We start from the raw sequence: 15,567 nt of genomic DNA, 5'->3' as shown, positions 1-15,567 counted from the left end.
CCCGGAACCAAGCGCGCCACCACCACCACTCAAGCCAGCTCTTTTGAAGCAGGCGGGAAATGAAGCTTAACCTTATCCTAGTTAGGTCGTGGAGGGATCTGGAACTAGTTGAGTGGGTGAGCAGTTTACCCACATAGGCCCCATTCCATGGGGGACAGAGGAAGACGCATGTTGGGTCTCTGGGGACAGTGGACTTAGCAGTAGAAAGAATGGTACCCAGATGCTGAAAATGTGTACTTTTAATAGAACCCTCCAGGAATTGCGACAGTGGGTGTTGTGAGACCTAGTGCGAGGCTGGGAAATGGAAGAGTAGCAGAAATAAATTGTGCAGCCTCCACCCACCCCATCACCAATTCAGAGGCTACTTACTCCCAACCTCTCTTTGGAGAAGAGGTCTGGGAGGAAAAAGGATGTGAAGGGGCTAGGGGCACTTTAGAGGAGTATACATCTTCCCACTCCCCACCCCCACTAATGAGCGGTTAGGGAAAGCAACACTCCTGTACAAATCAAGGGCTACAGTTGTTCTTTATGGGAGGAGGAAGCCTGACTGAGAAGGGTGGCATTTAGGTTCTTCTGAATAGGCAAGAAAAGCCGCTGGGCCGGTTCTAAGTAGAGAGCTCTTCACAAGGCGCCTGCAAAGGAGGTACTGGGATATCTCAGTGTTTCCATGGTGCAAACTGTAATTTCTCAGTCCTGAGATGAACGGTTGGGGGTTTTCTCATGGGGATAATTCTTCAGGGCAGAAGGAGGTAGCCATCACGTATAGGGAACTCATTCTCATGGGGTTTGACCAGAATGATTTCCCTAAGTGTTAAGAAACCTAAATAAGGTGTTCCAGAGGAGAAAAAGTCCCAACAACAGAATAGAACAGGAAGCCGCTCCATATGGACAGGTAGAAAGGGAGGGGAAGAGAGCCACGTGCCGTCATGTTTGCATCTGAATCCTTGTTATCTCCGAGATACTCCTGAATAGATGGAAGTCCATGGTCCTCTTCAGAAATGGCAACTTTCCAACCATTTTTTTTTCTGGTCCCGCAGTTTAATCTCTTTTGCTAAAATTTCTGTTCATTTTCTGAGGCAGGAGAAACGGGCTGGCGCCTGAATGGACGGCTCTAGAGACAGAAGGAAGTGTGGGTAGAAACCATAGGAATGGGAAAATAAGTGGAGGTCCAAATGAAGGATGAAAATCAAGCAGGAATAAAAGGAAGTGGGGTTACAGACATGCTACCATACGACCCGGAAGTAAAACTGTGCGGTGGGAGACGGAGTGAAGGGGATGAGTTGAGTTACTCCAGGCAGGCCTTGCTGAGAACTCGTGTCTCAAAGAGGCAGAAGATAGGCAGGCTTAACCGAGGAAAGCAAGCAGGGAAGACAGAAGGAAAGGCACGTCTGAAGGCTTAAAGGTGTTGAGGGGTGAGCGGTAATGTGCCGGGTAAGATTGAAAGCGCATGCTAGGTGAAGTCTAAAATGAAGAGGGATGATCGTGCCTGCGGAGAACAGACTGGAGACGGGAGGCTGAGAAGCAGCGGGTGCTGCATGACGTTGTAGTACAGACCAATAGCAAGACAACCAGGTGAGGAAGCCACATACTGACTCTAACAGCAAGTAGTGAGAGATGAAGAGGCCTATTCCATCCACCTGTAAATTGCGAGTGGAGAACACCCCTCCAGTTTGTAAGGAACCAAAGGGAATCATGCAATTCCAGAATGCCATAACAGAAAGCCACCAGAGCCATTCAGATAAAAAAGAAGCTGAAAAAGGTGGATGCGTTGGGAAAATACACAAAGCTATCACTATGAAATTCTAAGTGACATTGTATCACTACGGAAAACAGAACCAGAGCTTGTCCTCAGAAAGCAGTGGAGGTCGGCTGCAGTTGTTAAGATTTAGGGTGTGGGAACAGCTAGTGCAGACAGCTGTCATTCAGAGAGGTGTGTCAACAAAGCGGACACACTGTCAAGAATGGAGAAAACTGCTTAGGTGTGTTCAAATAGAATTTAGGGGTCGATGTCTTCAGGGAAGTGAGCACTACTTTTGAAACGAAGGGAGAATATCTGTGGGACCTTGAAGTATTTGGGCAAATTCGTCAGTAGTACACATGTTAGCAGTCAGGATGCTTTCTGCTGTGGCAAAGGCTAATTTCAACACTATTACTATTTTTGAATCTCACTGAATCACATCCACCAAACCTAGCAATTTTATCTATCTTTCCCTCCAATACTCATTTCATATGTATCCTTCTGCAAATATTAAGTAGTCTCACCATATTGGCTAATAGATCTCAGTATTTGTTTCACTTTCAACTGAAAAAAATGCCTTAGACTGCATTCCTTCTTTCAACTGCTTGCACAGTTACCCTTGATGGTAGCTTTACAGGGGGCTAATGAACAAATGTAACAGTTTATGTTTCCTTAAGAGGAGAAGAAGAGTGGAGACAATGTAAGAAAGCTGTTATTGGGTAGGACAGACTTCAAAGGCAAGTAGTGGAGCTCAGTCAGCCCACAAGGCAGTGGATGGTGAGCCTTGCCTGGGATGGTGTTCACAAAATACACAAAAAATGGCTTTTGATCTGAAAGTTGAAGGCAGAGTGTCCAGGTGGTCCGAAAATTGGGGAGATGGTCCAGCAATAAATAAATACATACATAAAATAGATAATGTATGGATGTTTAAAAGGGACAAGCAGGGTTGTAGTTGTAATTCAGAAGTAGAAATATGCTTACTGTGCACGAAGTCCTTATTTTGTTTCCCAGCACCTGAGGTCTCCACCCCCTAACTGCCCCCCCCCCCAAATTACTAGGCAGAAGAATGGCACTTGGGGTATTGCTAATAGTTTAATGGAACACTTTGGAAAGCAGTAGATAAGCAGAGAACTAGAGAGATAAGACTTCACTGTACTAGAGCCTTATGTGTGCGCCTTGCTTCCCAGTGTACAAAGAAATGCCAGTGAGGATGGATAGGAGAGCCCTCACATGATTGGGCCAGTTTTAGAAATAAAATTATAAGCCAGGACTTTTCACACTCACCTGTAATCTGGCACTCCTCTAGGGAGGCTAACACTGGGTGATTACTAAAGCCTTGTGAGGAGCTGGGGGGAGGGGGGCACAGAAGATCAATTTTCAGCAGCTAGGAGACAAAAATTGGGAATGGAGAGAGGAAGAAAGGTGTCTAGTTAGAAGGCTGTTGTAACTTTCAGGATTAGAAATTGCCTTGAAGTAAATGAACACTTTTCATAGAGAAAGCGTGCATGGTTTCAAAAGGCGTGCTTTGGAAAAAGATTTGACAGACTTCCTTCCAGGTCTGAGGTGCATGAGACAGGGGATGGGGGCGTTGAGGGGTGCAGGGGTGGGGGGGCTATGGGTGGAGAAGAAACTAAAGATGATCCGGAACCTCCTATGTTCCTACTTTGACAACATTGTAATAAAAATATAAAGGGGAAGAGATTCCAGTGCAGTGTGTAAGAGGACAGAAACCTTGCTTAAGTTTTGGCAGTTTTCTGTGGGCTTACTTCAATTCCGACAATAAAATAAATGATGAAATTATAAAGTAACGACACACCTATTCCAAAAGCGTTTGTGTTTGATTATTAGCTTAGGATTTTAACTGCATATGATAGAGTTTTTGTTGTGTTCTGTTTTGCTTGCTTCTTTTTTTTTTTTTCTTCATGAACGATAGATTCTCAAGACTGACGAAAGAACAGATGTGTGGCACCTGTTGTCGTATGTATTTACACAATGCCACACTTCATCGCAGCAGAACTAGGCTTTCCTGCTGGAGTTGCGTATGGACATACTGGAGCACAGTCAAGAAAGTCTGATTGAGAAATCAATCATCCGCCCTATTATTTAGCATTCCCTCTGGGAGGAACGCTCTTGCACACATTTTACAGGTCAAACATTTTTCCCCCCTCACTCTCTGACAACAAACGCTTTGTTGGAACAAATGAAATTTCTAACAAAAATGATTGTTTTCAAGAGCAAATTAGAGGCACCCATTTGAAGGACTCAAGAGATTTGGAGCTTTTACGAAGTTTTTTCGTAATCTCTTTAACCTACTGATTTGAAAGTTGAGAGGTGTTACTTAATGGAACTGTGCACGTAAAAGGGATCGGTGTCTTCTCCCACTACTTCTCCTGTTCTTCATGTTCGTTTGCTTGTTTTTCTTTTTTGGCTGATGGCTCTCATGTAGTACACAGTTTCAAAGATGTCAGGTGAACATGTAAAATGTTAATTGGTGCAACAGTAAAATATTCATATTTGAGGGAGATTTGATCTGTTTTACTCAGGCTCTCAGTGACAGGCTTCTGAACAACTTCATCTGGTAAGACCCCATCATTCCATCCACCGATCCATCCACGTATTCATCTTCCCATCCATTGCTCCGTTGCTCTATCTTCTCATTCAGATTTCCTATCCTGCCTCCTAGACCACAGCGACACCAGGCACTTATTTACTTATTTATTGTTAGTTTTGTAAATGTGTATTGCATGAGTTTACGTATACAACATGCAAACACGTGCCCATAGAGACCAGACACCCTTAGGCTCCCTGGAACTGGATTTGCAGCCAGGAGTGAGCTGACTGATGTGGATACTGGGGACCAAACCTGGGTCCAATCCAAGAGCAGCAAGTGCTCTCCTTTTTTTTTTTTTTTTTATTAACTTGAGTATTTCTTATATACATTTCGAGTGTTATTCCCTTTCCCAGTTTCCGGGCAAACATCCCCCTCCCCCCTCCCCTTCTTTATGGGTGTTCCCCTCCCCATCCTCCCCCCATTGCCGCCCTCCACCCAACAATCTAGTTCACTGGGGGTTCAGTCTTAGCAGGACCCAGGGCTTCCCTTTCCACTGGTGCTCTTACTAGGATATTCATTGCTACCTATGGGGTCAGAGTCCAGGGTCAGTCCATGCATAGTCTTTAGGTAGTGGCTTAGTCCCTGGAAGCTCTGGTTGCTTGGCATTGTTGTACATATGGGGTCTCGAGCCCCTTCAAGCTCTTCCAGTTCTTTCTCTGATTCCTTCAACGGGGTCCTATTCTCAGTTCAGTGGTTTGCTGCTGGCATTAGCCTCTGTGTTTGCTGTATTCTGGCTGTGTCTCTCAGGAGCGATCTACATCCGGCTCCTGTCGGCCTGCACTTCTTTGCTTCATCCATCTTGTCTAATTGGATGGCTGTATATGTATGGGCCACATGTGGGGCAGGCTCGGAATGGGTGTTACTTCAGTCTCTGTTTTAATCTTTGCCTCTCTATTCCCTGCCAAGGGTATTCTTGTTCCCCTTTTAAAGAAGGAGTGAAGCATTCACATTTTGATCATCTGTCTTGAATTTCATTTGTTCTAGGCATCTAAGGTAATTCAAGCATTTGGGCTAATAGCCACTTATCAATGAGTGCATACCATGTGTGTTTTTCTGTGATTGGGTTACCTCACTCAGGATGATATTTTCCAGTTCCAACCATTTGCCTACGAATTTCATAAAGTCATTGTTTTTGATAGCTGAGTAATATTCCATTGTGTAGATGTACCACATTTTCTATATCCATTCCTCTGTTGAAGGGCATCTGGGTTCTTTCCAGCTTCTGGCTATTATAAATAAGGCTGTGATGAACATAGTGGAACACGTGTCTTTTTTATATGTTGGGGCATCTTTTGGGTATATGCCCAAGAGAGGTATAGCTGGATCCTCAGGCAGTTCAATGTCCAATTTTCTGAGGAACCTCCAGACTGATTTCCAGAATGGTTGTACCAGTCTGCAATCCCACCAACAATGGAGGAGTGTTCCTCTTTCTCCACATTCTCGCCAGCATTTGCTGTCACCTGAGTTTTTGATCTTAGCCATTCTCACTGGTGTGAGGTGAAATCTCAGGGTTGTTTTGATTTGCATTTCCCTTATGACTAAAGATGTTGAACATTTCTTTAGGTGCTTCTCAGCCATTCGGCATTCCTCAGCTGTGAATTCTTTGTTTAGCTCTGAACCCCATTTTTAATAGGGTTATTTGTCTCCCTGCGGTCTAACTTCTTGAGTTCTTTGTATATTTTGGATATAAGGCCTCTATCTGTTGTAGGATTGGTAAAGATCTTTTCCCAATCTGTTGGTTGCCGTTTTGTCCTAACCACAGTGTCCTTTGCCTTACAGAAGAAGCTTTGCAGTTTTATGAGATCCCATTTGTTGATTCTTGATTTTAGAGCATAAGCCATTGGTGTTTTGTTCAGGAAATTTTTTCCAGTGCCCATGTGTTCCAGATGCTTCCCTAGTTTTTCTTCTATTAGTTTGAGTGTATCTGGTTTGATGTGGAGGTCCTTGATCCACTTGGACTTAAGCTTTGTACAGGGTGATAAGCATGGATCGATCTGCATTCTTCTACATGTTGACCTCCAGTTGAACCAGCACCATTTGCTGAAAATACTATCTTTTTTCCATTTGATGGTTTTGGCTCCTTTGTCAAAAATCAAGTGCCCATAGGTGTGTGGGTTCATTTCTGGGTCTTCAATTCTGTTCCATTGGCAAGTGCTCTCTTAACTAATGAATCATCTCTTAGCCCCGACAGCAGTGACTTCCATTTGATTGGCTGCTATATCCGCACCCAATTAATGGTCCATAATAGGACCCTCATCTTATCAATGGAACGAAGGAAGGAGTAAAGTTTTCAATCGTTCCGTCCTTTGTTGTTTGTGTTTCCTGTGTTAAAAACAATATCAAGGAATTCTTCAAGACCCATCGTCCTTAAAATCCCTTAGGCTCTATAATTGTTTTAAAGATTTTGGGAAGTGGACTAAAGAAGTTTAAGAGAAAAGCATCCGAAACTCATCTGGTTAGTAAAGGGTGGGGAGAAGAGTGGGTCACATGCAGAGGTCAGAATCTTGCTCCTGCCATGTCAATAAGAAGTAGATTATAGTTCAAAGGGTTTGTCATAGACGATCTACTAGGGTCTCTGTGGGCTGGTCAGTGCTGAGTCCACTCACAAGTGTGAGGTCGCCTTTTGTTGCGCTGGATAGGAACTCTCAGGGTTCTGGTGGGGATCATGATAGAAGTAAATGAATATTTATGAGGAACTGATCTGAGAGCTATGCCCTGCACCCTGCTATTAAACAACACTTGGTGATAATGAAAACTTTTTGATCAAGCAAACCTGAGCTTGATCCCAAGGGTATGGGATAGATTGTTCTATGAGCATTCATGTCTATGGAATGAGCCCCCGATTCCTATCTTTATCACAAGGCTTGGGGCCTAGAAGAGGCTCTAATTTTCCTTCTTCTACCATATGGGTTCTGGGAGTGACTTAGTTCCTGAGGGTTGAGAATCACCCTTACTGACTGAGTCATCTTTCCAGCCTCAGATATTTGCTTGGATAAAAGGAGAAAATGTGTGTCCTTAAAATCAATAATTTTAATATTTAAAAAAATAATTTTCAAACACTTAGTTACGTTACATGACCTTCTTACTCTGTTCCCTGTTAATGTTAGAGGCAGGCAGAGTTTACTTCTGAGCTATGAATATTAAAATATATACTTGAGAACGGTAGATGGGTCAGTGGTTAAGAGCACTGACTGCTCTTCCAGAGGTCCTGAGTTCAATTCCCAGCAACCATGTGGGGCTCACAGCCATCTGTAATGGGATCCAATACTCTCTTCTTGTGTCTCTGAAGAGAGAGACAGTGTACTCACATTTTATATATATATGTATATATATATGTGTGTGTGTGTGTGTGTGTGTGTGTGTGTGTCCAATACTTTCTGTATCTATATTTAAAATGTATTGCAGACAACTATATACAGATATACAGGTTTACCAGAAGGCAATATGAAGATGCTAAGGAACATCAGCTTCTGCATACATTATCTTGTGGCACCTCATTAATCACTAAACTGGGAAAGCATTGGGGGTGCCTGTCTTGAATCTTGACTTTAGCTGTGAAGAACAGCACACTAAGTTGTATAACAACGGCTTGGATCAATTTATAAAGCTATCCTGATAATCGCCTAACTGCCTTATTCTGACAAGGGCTTTTGGTTAAAGCCAAGAATGAAGAAATCCAAGGTGGGAAACTTAGGGGAGAACCAGCAGCTTGAGCTCCGCCTGTGTCTTGAGGACAGTTGACAGGAAAGAGGAAAAGGATGGATTCAGAAAGTTCTTCCCATGGCAATTTTATTTGGGACCAACCCAGCTAATAAGTTGAGAAAAAAGTCTCGAAAATATTCCTAGTGAAATAAAGAAGTGGAAGATGTAAATGAGAGATTCAACTGAATGGAAGATAGACAGGTAGATGGATGGATAGATGGATAGCTTGAGAGGTGATAGAGTATAGACAGACAGACAGATTGATTGATGTATAGGTAATAGCTGAAAGATAAATATATAGATCATAGGTAGATGATAGACAAACAATAGAGATGATAGATAAATGACAGATGATAGATAAATAGATAGGTGATAGATTGATGGATGATAGGCAGGCAGCGAATAGAAGAAGTCAAGTAGGAAAGAGTGCATCTGCAGGAAGATGAGAACAGATTCCAGGTACTGTGAAGTTAAGGAACCCAGTGAGTGCTTTCAAAGGGAGGAAGGCTTGGCTATTGGAAATTCCAGACGTGATTGAGTTAGGACGGAGAGTGAATGGATTCTTGTATAAATTTCTGCTGATACTGCTGAGAGATAATGATGGAAGTCTCACACTTGACCATTTGACCAACCAAGTCATACAATCTTACATTGAAAACACTTTGGAACAATAAGGTTGAAGCTGGATTCATATGCTTGTGACTGTAGCTTCTGAAGTACTTTGTTGCCATAATAGGAGTCAAAGTTTTGCTAAAAGTGACTTTCTAAAGCCATTTAATATTTTTACTTATCAGATGTTAAATCAACTTGAGTGGAAGAGACAAGTGTAACCACAAACCAGACTAGTTAGTCTATAGCAGACATAGCAGCAGACATCTTTAGAGTACATAGTTCAATGTATACATGTTCGCAATTTCCATACATTAAATAAGACATCTGCTCCTGATGTAAAAAATGAATAAATCAAGACTTAAAGATGTTCTGTAGCTTGCATACAAGTGGCAGAAACCATACAGGAGGCCAAGATTTTAGCTATTATGTTTCAGTGATAATTGATCAACTGAGAGGAAATACAATTATAGGTTTCCCTGAAAATTGGATCTATATTTGGCACAGAATTTATTTAAACTAGAATTCATTCATTTAGCAGTCACTGACATACACAAAATAATAGCTGTGATCAATTTGCAAGGTTGCACGAGGATCATGACTATGTTTACAGCTAGAATTCAAAATAAGTAAGGCATAAGACCAGATGCTTTATATTTAGAACTACACATACAATTTTAACATTGTAATTGCTGCCTCTGGCCATTCATCCAGAAATATCTGAAATCTTGAAATATTTTTAAAATGCTGAACTGAGTGAGTATTTGGCATACGTATGCAGACTATCAAAGATGATGAAGTTATTTTTTTCTCTAAAGAGAGTCCATTGACAGAAGTTAGGCAATTGTGTTATGAGTTCTTACATATTTGGCTCTTCAATTAAACTGTGGATAGAAGCAAATAAGTAATTTATGACTCTTGAATAGCCATTTTTAATAAAATTGTAATTATCAAATAGAGGGATCTATTACATTTTTTTGCATGTAACTTCCATTTTAACTAATTCACTACAATAAAGTTAATTTAAACAATATTGGACCTTTTGTTAAATCTAAAAATATTTTATTTGTATTATTTTGTATATATATGTGTATATATATACATATATATGCATATATATGGATGTTTTGCTTGCACATATATCCATACAACACATGTGTGTATGATGCCCACAGAGACAGAAACCGGCCATCAGATCATCTGGGATTGGAGTGATAGATTATCGTGAGTTGCTTTGTGGGTGTTGGGAATTAAATCTTAGTCCTCTGAAAGAGTAGCCAGTCCTTTTAATGACTGAGTCAAATCTCCATCTCCCTTAAGGTTTTGTCTGCTGAATGTTTCATTGTAAGACCTATAGAGTGGGAATATAAATTCATAAAGGCAATGATGACATTAGCAGAGTATTATATAATATACAATAAGTATTACAAGCATCAGTTTCCTTTTAAACAGAATGAAGGCTGCACATATGCAGTGGTAGTTTTAGAGTGGAACTCAATCCAATAGTGAAATAGTTTGTGTAAAATATGGAGATGCCACTTAAGCCATGTTATGTCAATATAATATTCTCAAGCAGAGTCCTGGATGACCAGATTATGTTTAAAATTCTGTACCATGGTATTAGATACCAAGTGTATGGCAATAAGTGAAAAAATACAGTAAACAATGTGTAAAAGTTTGTTTATGAAAGCCTACAGTCAGTAGACTGACATGGAAACCCGTGCTCTCTACTCTTAAGAGAGAAATTTTGTTCATTATAAGCTAATAAACAGTGTTGTAAAAAATAATTTAAAGAACTACCATGACATTCCTTCCTTCCTTTGACGATTTGAGTTCCCAGATGATACACACACACAGCCTTAATCAGCACCACAGTTAGGCAACTGCCTAATCTCCACTAGACTATTTACCTCTTATAGATAACCCCACTACTACTTTAATGTCGATCTTGGCTGCTTATAACCCCAAAGTCAGCCCTCTGGGCCATATTCTCTCAGCCCCTAGCCCGGGGTGCTCTCCTTGCTTTTCTGTCCCACGGTGGTTGTCTCCCTTCTCTCTCTTCCTCATGGTCTCTAATCCAGGAACCGTAAACCCTACCTATGTCTCTTCTTCCCAGCTATTGGGTGATACCACCTTTATTTACCAATCGGAATTAACTGGGGGCGGGATCCTTTCGGCTAAGTGCACACTCTAGCTCTTGGAGGCCAGCACTTAGCATTAGAATACAAGCAGCCTTAGGTCAACTCATGACAAGAGGGTCAAAATGAAGAATATATGAAAATACAACCTCACAACAGCTGACTGTATTTAAAAAGGAGAGAGAGTTTCTGAGTATCATCTCCACAGAAATACAGTATCTCTGCAGAAATAAATATGCTCACAAGGTACATAAGGCATATTTAATACCACTCATACTCAGGGATATATGAATCAAAACCACAGTGGGCCACCCTCTCATACCATTAGTATGGCATCTCTGAAAAAGAAGGAAAATATCAATGTGACAGAGGGTGTGGAGAAGTCAGCACCCCTGTGCCCTACTAGTGCAAATGTGACTGGTGTGGGTGTTATAGGGAAACTGTATGGTGGTTCCTCATGAAATTAAAAATAGGAGAACGATATAGTCACTCTGCATTTTCTTCTTTGGGCATACAAACATGAGAATTTAGGGTTGTAGACTGATGCTTATACGCCAATGCTTATGACAAGTATTCACAGCAGCCAAGAGATAGGAGCAACCAAAGTCCTTTAAGGGGCAATGGGCAGATTTGCAAACCATGGAGTATTACATAGCCCTGAAAATGAGAGAAAACTTTTGACAAATGTCACAGCACTAATGAACTTTTAGGATTTTATACTGTTGGCTGGAAAACAGTTTAGTCAGTAAAGTACTTGACGCGCAAATACAAGGACCAGAATTAATGCCCAGAATTCACATAAAAATATGGGGTGTGGTGGTATGAGCTTGTAAAGCCAGCTCTGGGGAGGAGAGCTTGCCAGTCAGCTAGTCTACTCTAAACAGAGAAAGTGAGGTGAATGAGAAACCTTGTCTCAAAACAGCGAGGTGGAGGGCTCTTAAGGGGTGACAACTGGGACTGACCTATGCCTTCCACACACATGTATATGTGCAGCGCATGCACACACACACACACACACACACACACACACCCCCCAAGGATATTATACTAAATAAAAAAGACAAAGGTATACTGATTCTGCACATAGAGGATGCCTACCATAGTTAAACTTCTGGCAAAGAAAGCAGAGTGATAATTGAGGATTTGTAAAAAAAAAAAAAATGAGAAAGTTTTGGCTGACAGGCACAGATAATCAGTTCTGTAAACTGACAAGAACTGTAAAGGTGGAAGAGGGTAGGGATTGCAAAGCAACAGCAATGAACTTAATCCCACTGACAGGCACACCCCAAAATGGTCAGAATACAAATTTTATATTATCATATATTTTACCACAATTTTTAAAGAAACAGTCAGCTGCACAGTATGGCTTTCAAAATCACTAAAAAGGTGGGGGGAAACTAAGTGATACAAAGCTGAAGTGATACAAAGCTGACTTCACGAGTAATTAACTGAGTAATCGACTAAGAAGGAATCTAGAAAGATTTCCTGAGCACTCGTGAAGATTGAAGAGGGCATTGAAACACTCAGTCGCATGTTAAGAGCATCATACACCCTGATATATAATTATATGGAAATCAATCGGCTTCTCTTTGCTGGTGATGATTTTGTGACTGTGATGGAGGAGAACACCAAACCTCACCTTGAATGCTTCTGCCGTTCCAGATCTGTGGACATTTGTTCCCATGGTTTCAAGGCACAATGAGGCACACTGGCTCTTGGAAACTGTGGACATGGGTGGCAAAGTTCCTGCTTCCTGCCTGCACCTGTGTGACTGTCAGGGACAAACCAGGTATGTGGGTCACCTCTCTACCTGATTGACAAATATTATCTATAGTCCTTAAGTTATTAAAAAAAGCCATCGAAGCAAATCTTGTTAAGGCCGGAGAGGCCACAGATTAGATTTACTGATACAGACTAGAGAAATTAGTATTTCCTGCCCCACGACAAACTTCCGAGCTTCACACGCATATCGTCAACCTCTGGTCTGAAATTGAAACTTGTAAATGTGATTATATGCATGTATGCCTCTGTTCATAGATCTGACATCATCTCACATTTTAGCCTTTAAGAATTATTTGTTCATGCTACGAGTCTAACAGCTCACCACTAATTAGGATTAACAAGGACTTGTCTACCTTTAATTAAGAAGAAGTGGAAAGCAGACTCTGAAGTGTAAAAAGGGATAGAGTTTAATTACGTGCCAGTTTCGTGGTATCTCAGAGGAGAGAAACTAAAGGTGAACATATCTCTACAGGATCCCGTAAAATAGATATTTATTTTCAATTATCGAATTTATGAATCTTGCCTTAAATTTTCCCAAAGAGCTTTCCAGCAATTTGGAGCATTTATGTTCAGCACTGATTTTTTTTAAATTAACTGTGACTGAATAGATTATTAACATACACACACTTTATGCTGCAATATTAGAGTGAATATATTAGAAAAGCCATTTGCGAGAGAGAGAGAGAGAGAGAGAGAGAGAGAGAGAGAGAGAGAGAGAGAGAGAGAGAGAGAGAGAGAGAGATTGAGATTCTGACTTTGCCGAGGATCACGCGAGATGTTTTCGGATGATAATCACGTATGGTGTTGTGTCCTGAGACAGGATCTTGCTATGCCTTTTCTCTTAATAATTCTCATAAACTGGTTATTTTCTTATCATGTTTTAATCTCTAAATGTAATAATAACTCGTTGATTTGTAAGGACGCTTGTCCTCGTCTCTGCCCCTGCTAAAATAATTACTGTAGAAGCAAAGAAAGATAAATAGGCATAAACTCCCTCTCAAGGAGGCTTTCTTATTTCCTTATGCACAGGATAAAAATTGTCACTTACAAACATTTAACAGAACTTTGTGCGTCTTGACTATCTGTCAGCAATTTCACCAGAAGCCCATTTTCTAAAACGACCCACAGGAATGATTAAATATTCTACTAATATATTAATAAGACTCGGTGGCTGTCACAGTCTTGTTGAAAAGCAGCTTTTCCTCCGCGAGAAATAAGTGAGCAGCCGCAGGGGTAACAACTACACCTCCTTTAAAGTAAAAAGAACTTAGGGGGACTGACCGTATCCCGAAAATCCGCTCTCTTAAGTTTATGTTGCTTTAGGAGGAAGGGGCTGCGCTTTGAAATTTAGCGCCTCTGAGTGGCTTCCTTTACTGGAAGGTAACGCTTTAGTTGAGTGGGCCAGAGCTTTTGGCCATGCTATTTTGTAGAAAATGGCGTTGAATGGAACGGTGGTTTGAAGGATCGATGCAGATGGCTCTCTGGTTTCAGTGAGAGACAGAATCCCAGCAGGTACTTACTCCTGACTGCTGTGGATGCCGCCAGGGTAAGCTCAGTGCTTTACACCCTTGACAAGCCAACCAGTCGCGTCTAATACAGGATGACTGGGGACCGCACGCGGGAAACGCTCACCTTGGGGATAATGAAATGCTGTTTTATTTTCCATCTGATTTACTCCTGGGTTGGTTATCGTCTGTTATTTTGTTGTTTTAGTCTCCAGCTTTATTAACTTGTTTACTGGAAGAAGAATGCTTGTGACTATTGTCTTTGCCTCTGTTTTTAAAGAAAAATACGCATTATTTACTTATAAACTGTGTAAGTAAAGAGAGAGTCGTTAGCCACATGGCTACTGTCTACCAAATAAACTTAGAATTCATTGATTTTTACATAGCCAAAGTTCTACATTTTGGAATTCCTCTGAATTTACATTTTCTACATTGAATACATTGAACATCAACATTCTTAGCCAAATTGTATCTCATATATATATATATATATATATATAAATTCTTTCCACCTCCAAACACCTTAATGAATTAATAGTTTCCAAAGAACCTGAGTTATAATAATATTTACAAAACACATTGCACTAAGGGAATTATTGGAGGAAACACCGGGTTTTCTCAAGCGATGTGGTCGAGGAGGGCCTGTAGAGCAAGAAGCCATGAACGAAGACTGCTTCACTTCGAGTATCATTTGCACGAGTTGAAAATCAGCACAGCACTGCCATCACAGACACAGTTGGAGACTATGACACACCGCCGCCCGCCCTGCCAGGAGACTCCTCTAGTGTCGTGCCTTGTGTGTCTGATTCACAGTGCAAGGTTCCCATTTTAGTCTCCTCATGTGCAGACCTGTGTGTGTGGCCACTAACCATTGACCGGAGGGAAGTGATTACATCTAAAAATAAAGTCTAGCGAATCTGAGGGAGAGGCTAGGGTTTCAGGTCTGGACTTGGCGAGGTTGTCAACAGTTTACAGTTAAAACCAAGTGTAAGAAAGGATAACTCACGTCTCCAAGGCTGCCCTTCATGCTCCAACGACCTCAGTGTTTACTCGGAATAGTGTTGCAGGTGGGACAGAATTTAAGAATAATACGGATGAGACTTTAAGCATGTACATTGAACAGTCTTGAATCCAGGCATTTCTGATTTTTTGATAAAGCTTCGTTATATTCTCACAATAGGGTAAGATACATTTGTGTTATTTTCATACTGACAGTAATGTCCTCTTGACTGTTTGATAGCTTGGTCTCCATTGTCAGAGTAGAGAAGAAAAGTGTACAAACATAAGTGCAACGCTGGACAACCTCCAAACTTGCCTTAATCAGTTGCTTAAAACTGGATCCTCTGTGATAGAAACGTCCACATCACATGGTTAGTTTCTTTTAGTGTATCCTTAAGCTCGCATACTAAATTATTATAAGAAATCTTAAAAAATAAAACAGTGTGAAAAGCATAGGCAGAATCGAAGGCAGGATGCCATCTA

The 15,567-nt window shown here is 41.1% G+C and overlaps 1 protein-coding gene across 2 annotated transcripts in view; it reads left to right on the top strand.

Annotated features, from left to right (window-relative positions):
- Positions 1–15,567, top strand: part of Col19a1 (collagen type XIX alpha 1 chain) — a 348,231-nt gene that overhangs the window by 1,097 nt on the left and 331,567 nt on the right. For both annotated transcript variants that reach the window (XM_039084518.2, NM_001421322.1), the window contains exon 2: positions 12,461–12,587. In XM_039084518.2, coding sequence (XP_038940446.1) covers positions 12,497–12,587 — 91 coding nt within the window. In that variant the 5' untranslated portion in view covers positions 12,461–12,496. The remainder of the gene's footprint in view (positions 1–12,460; positions 12,588–15,567) is intronic.

Source organism: Rattus norvegicus, chromosome 9 (assembly GCF_036323735.1).
Source record: "Rattus norvegicus strain BN/NHsdMcwi chromosome 9, GRCr8, whole genome shotgun sequence".
NCBI lineage: Eukaryota > Metazoa > Chordata > Mammalia > Rodentia > Muridae > Rattus > Rattus norvegicus.
This window is presented reverse-complemented; position numbering and strand designations above follow the sequence as displayed.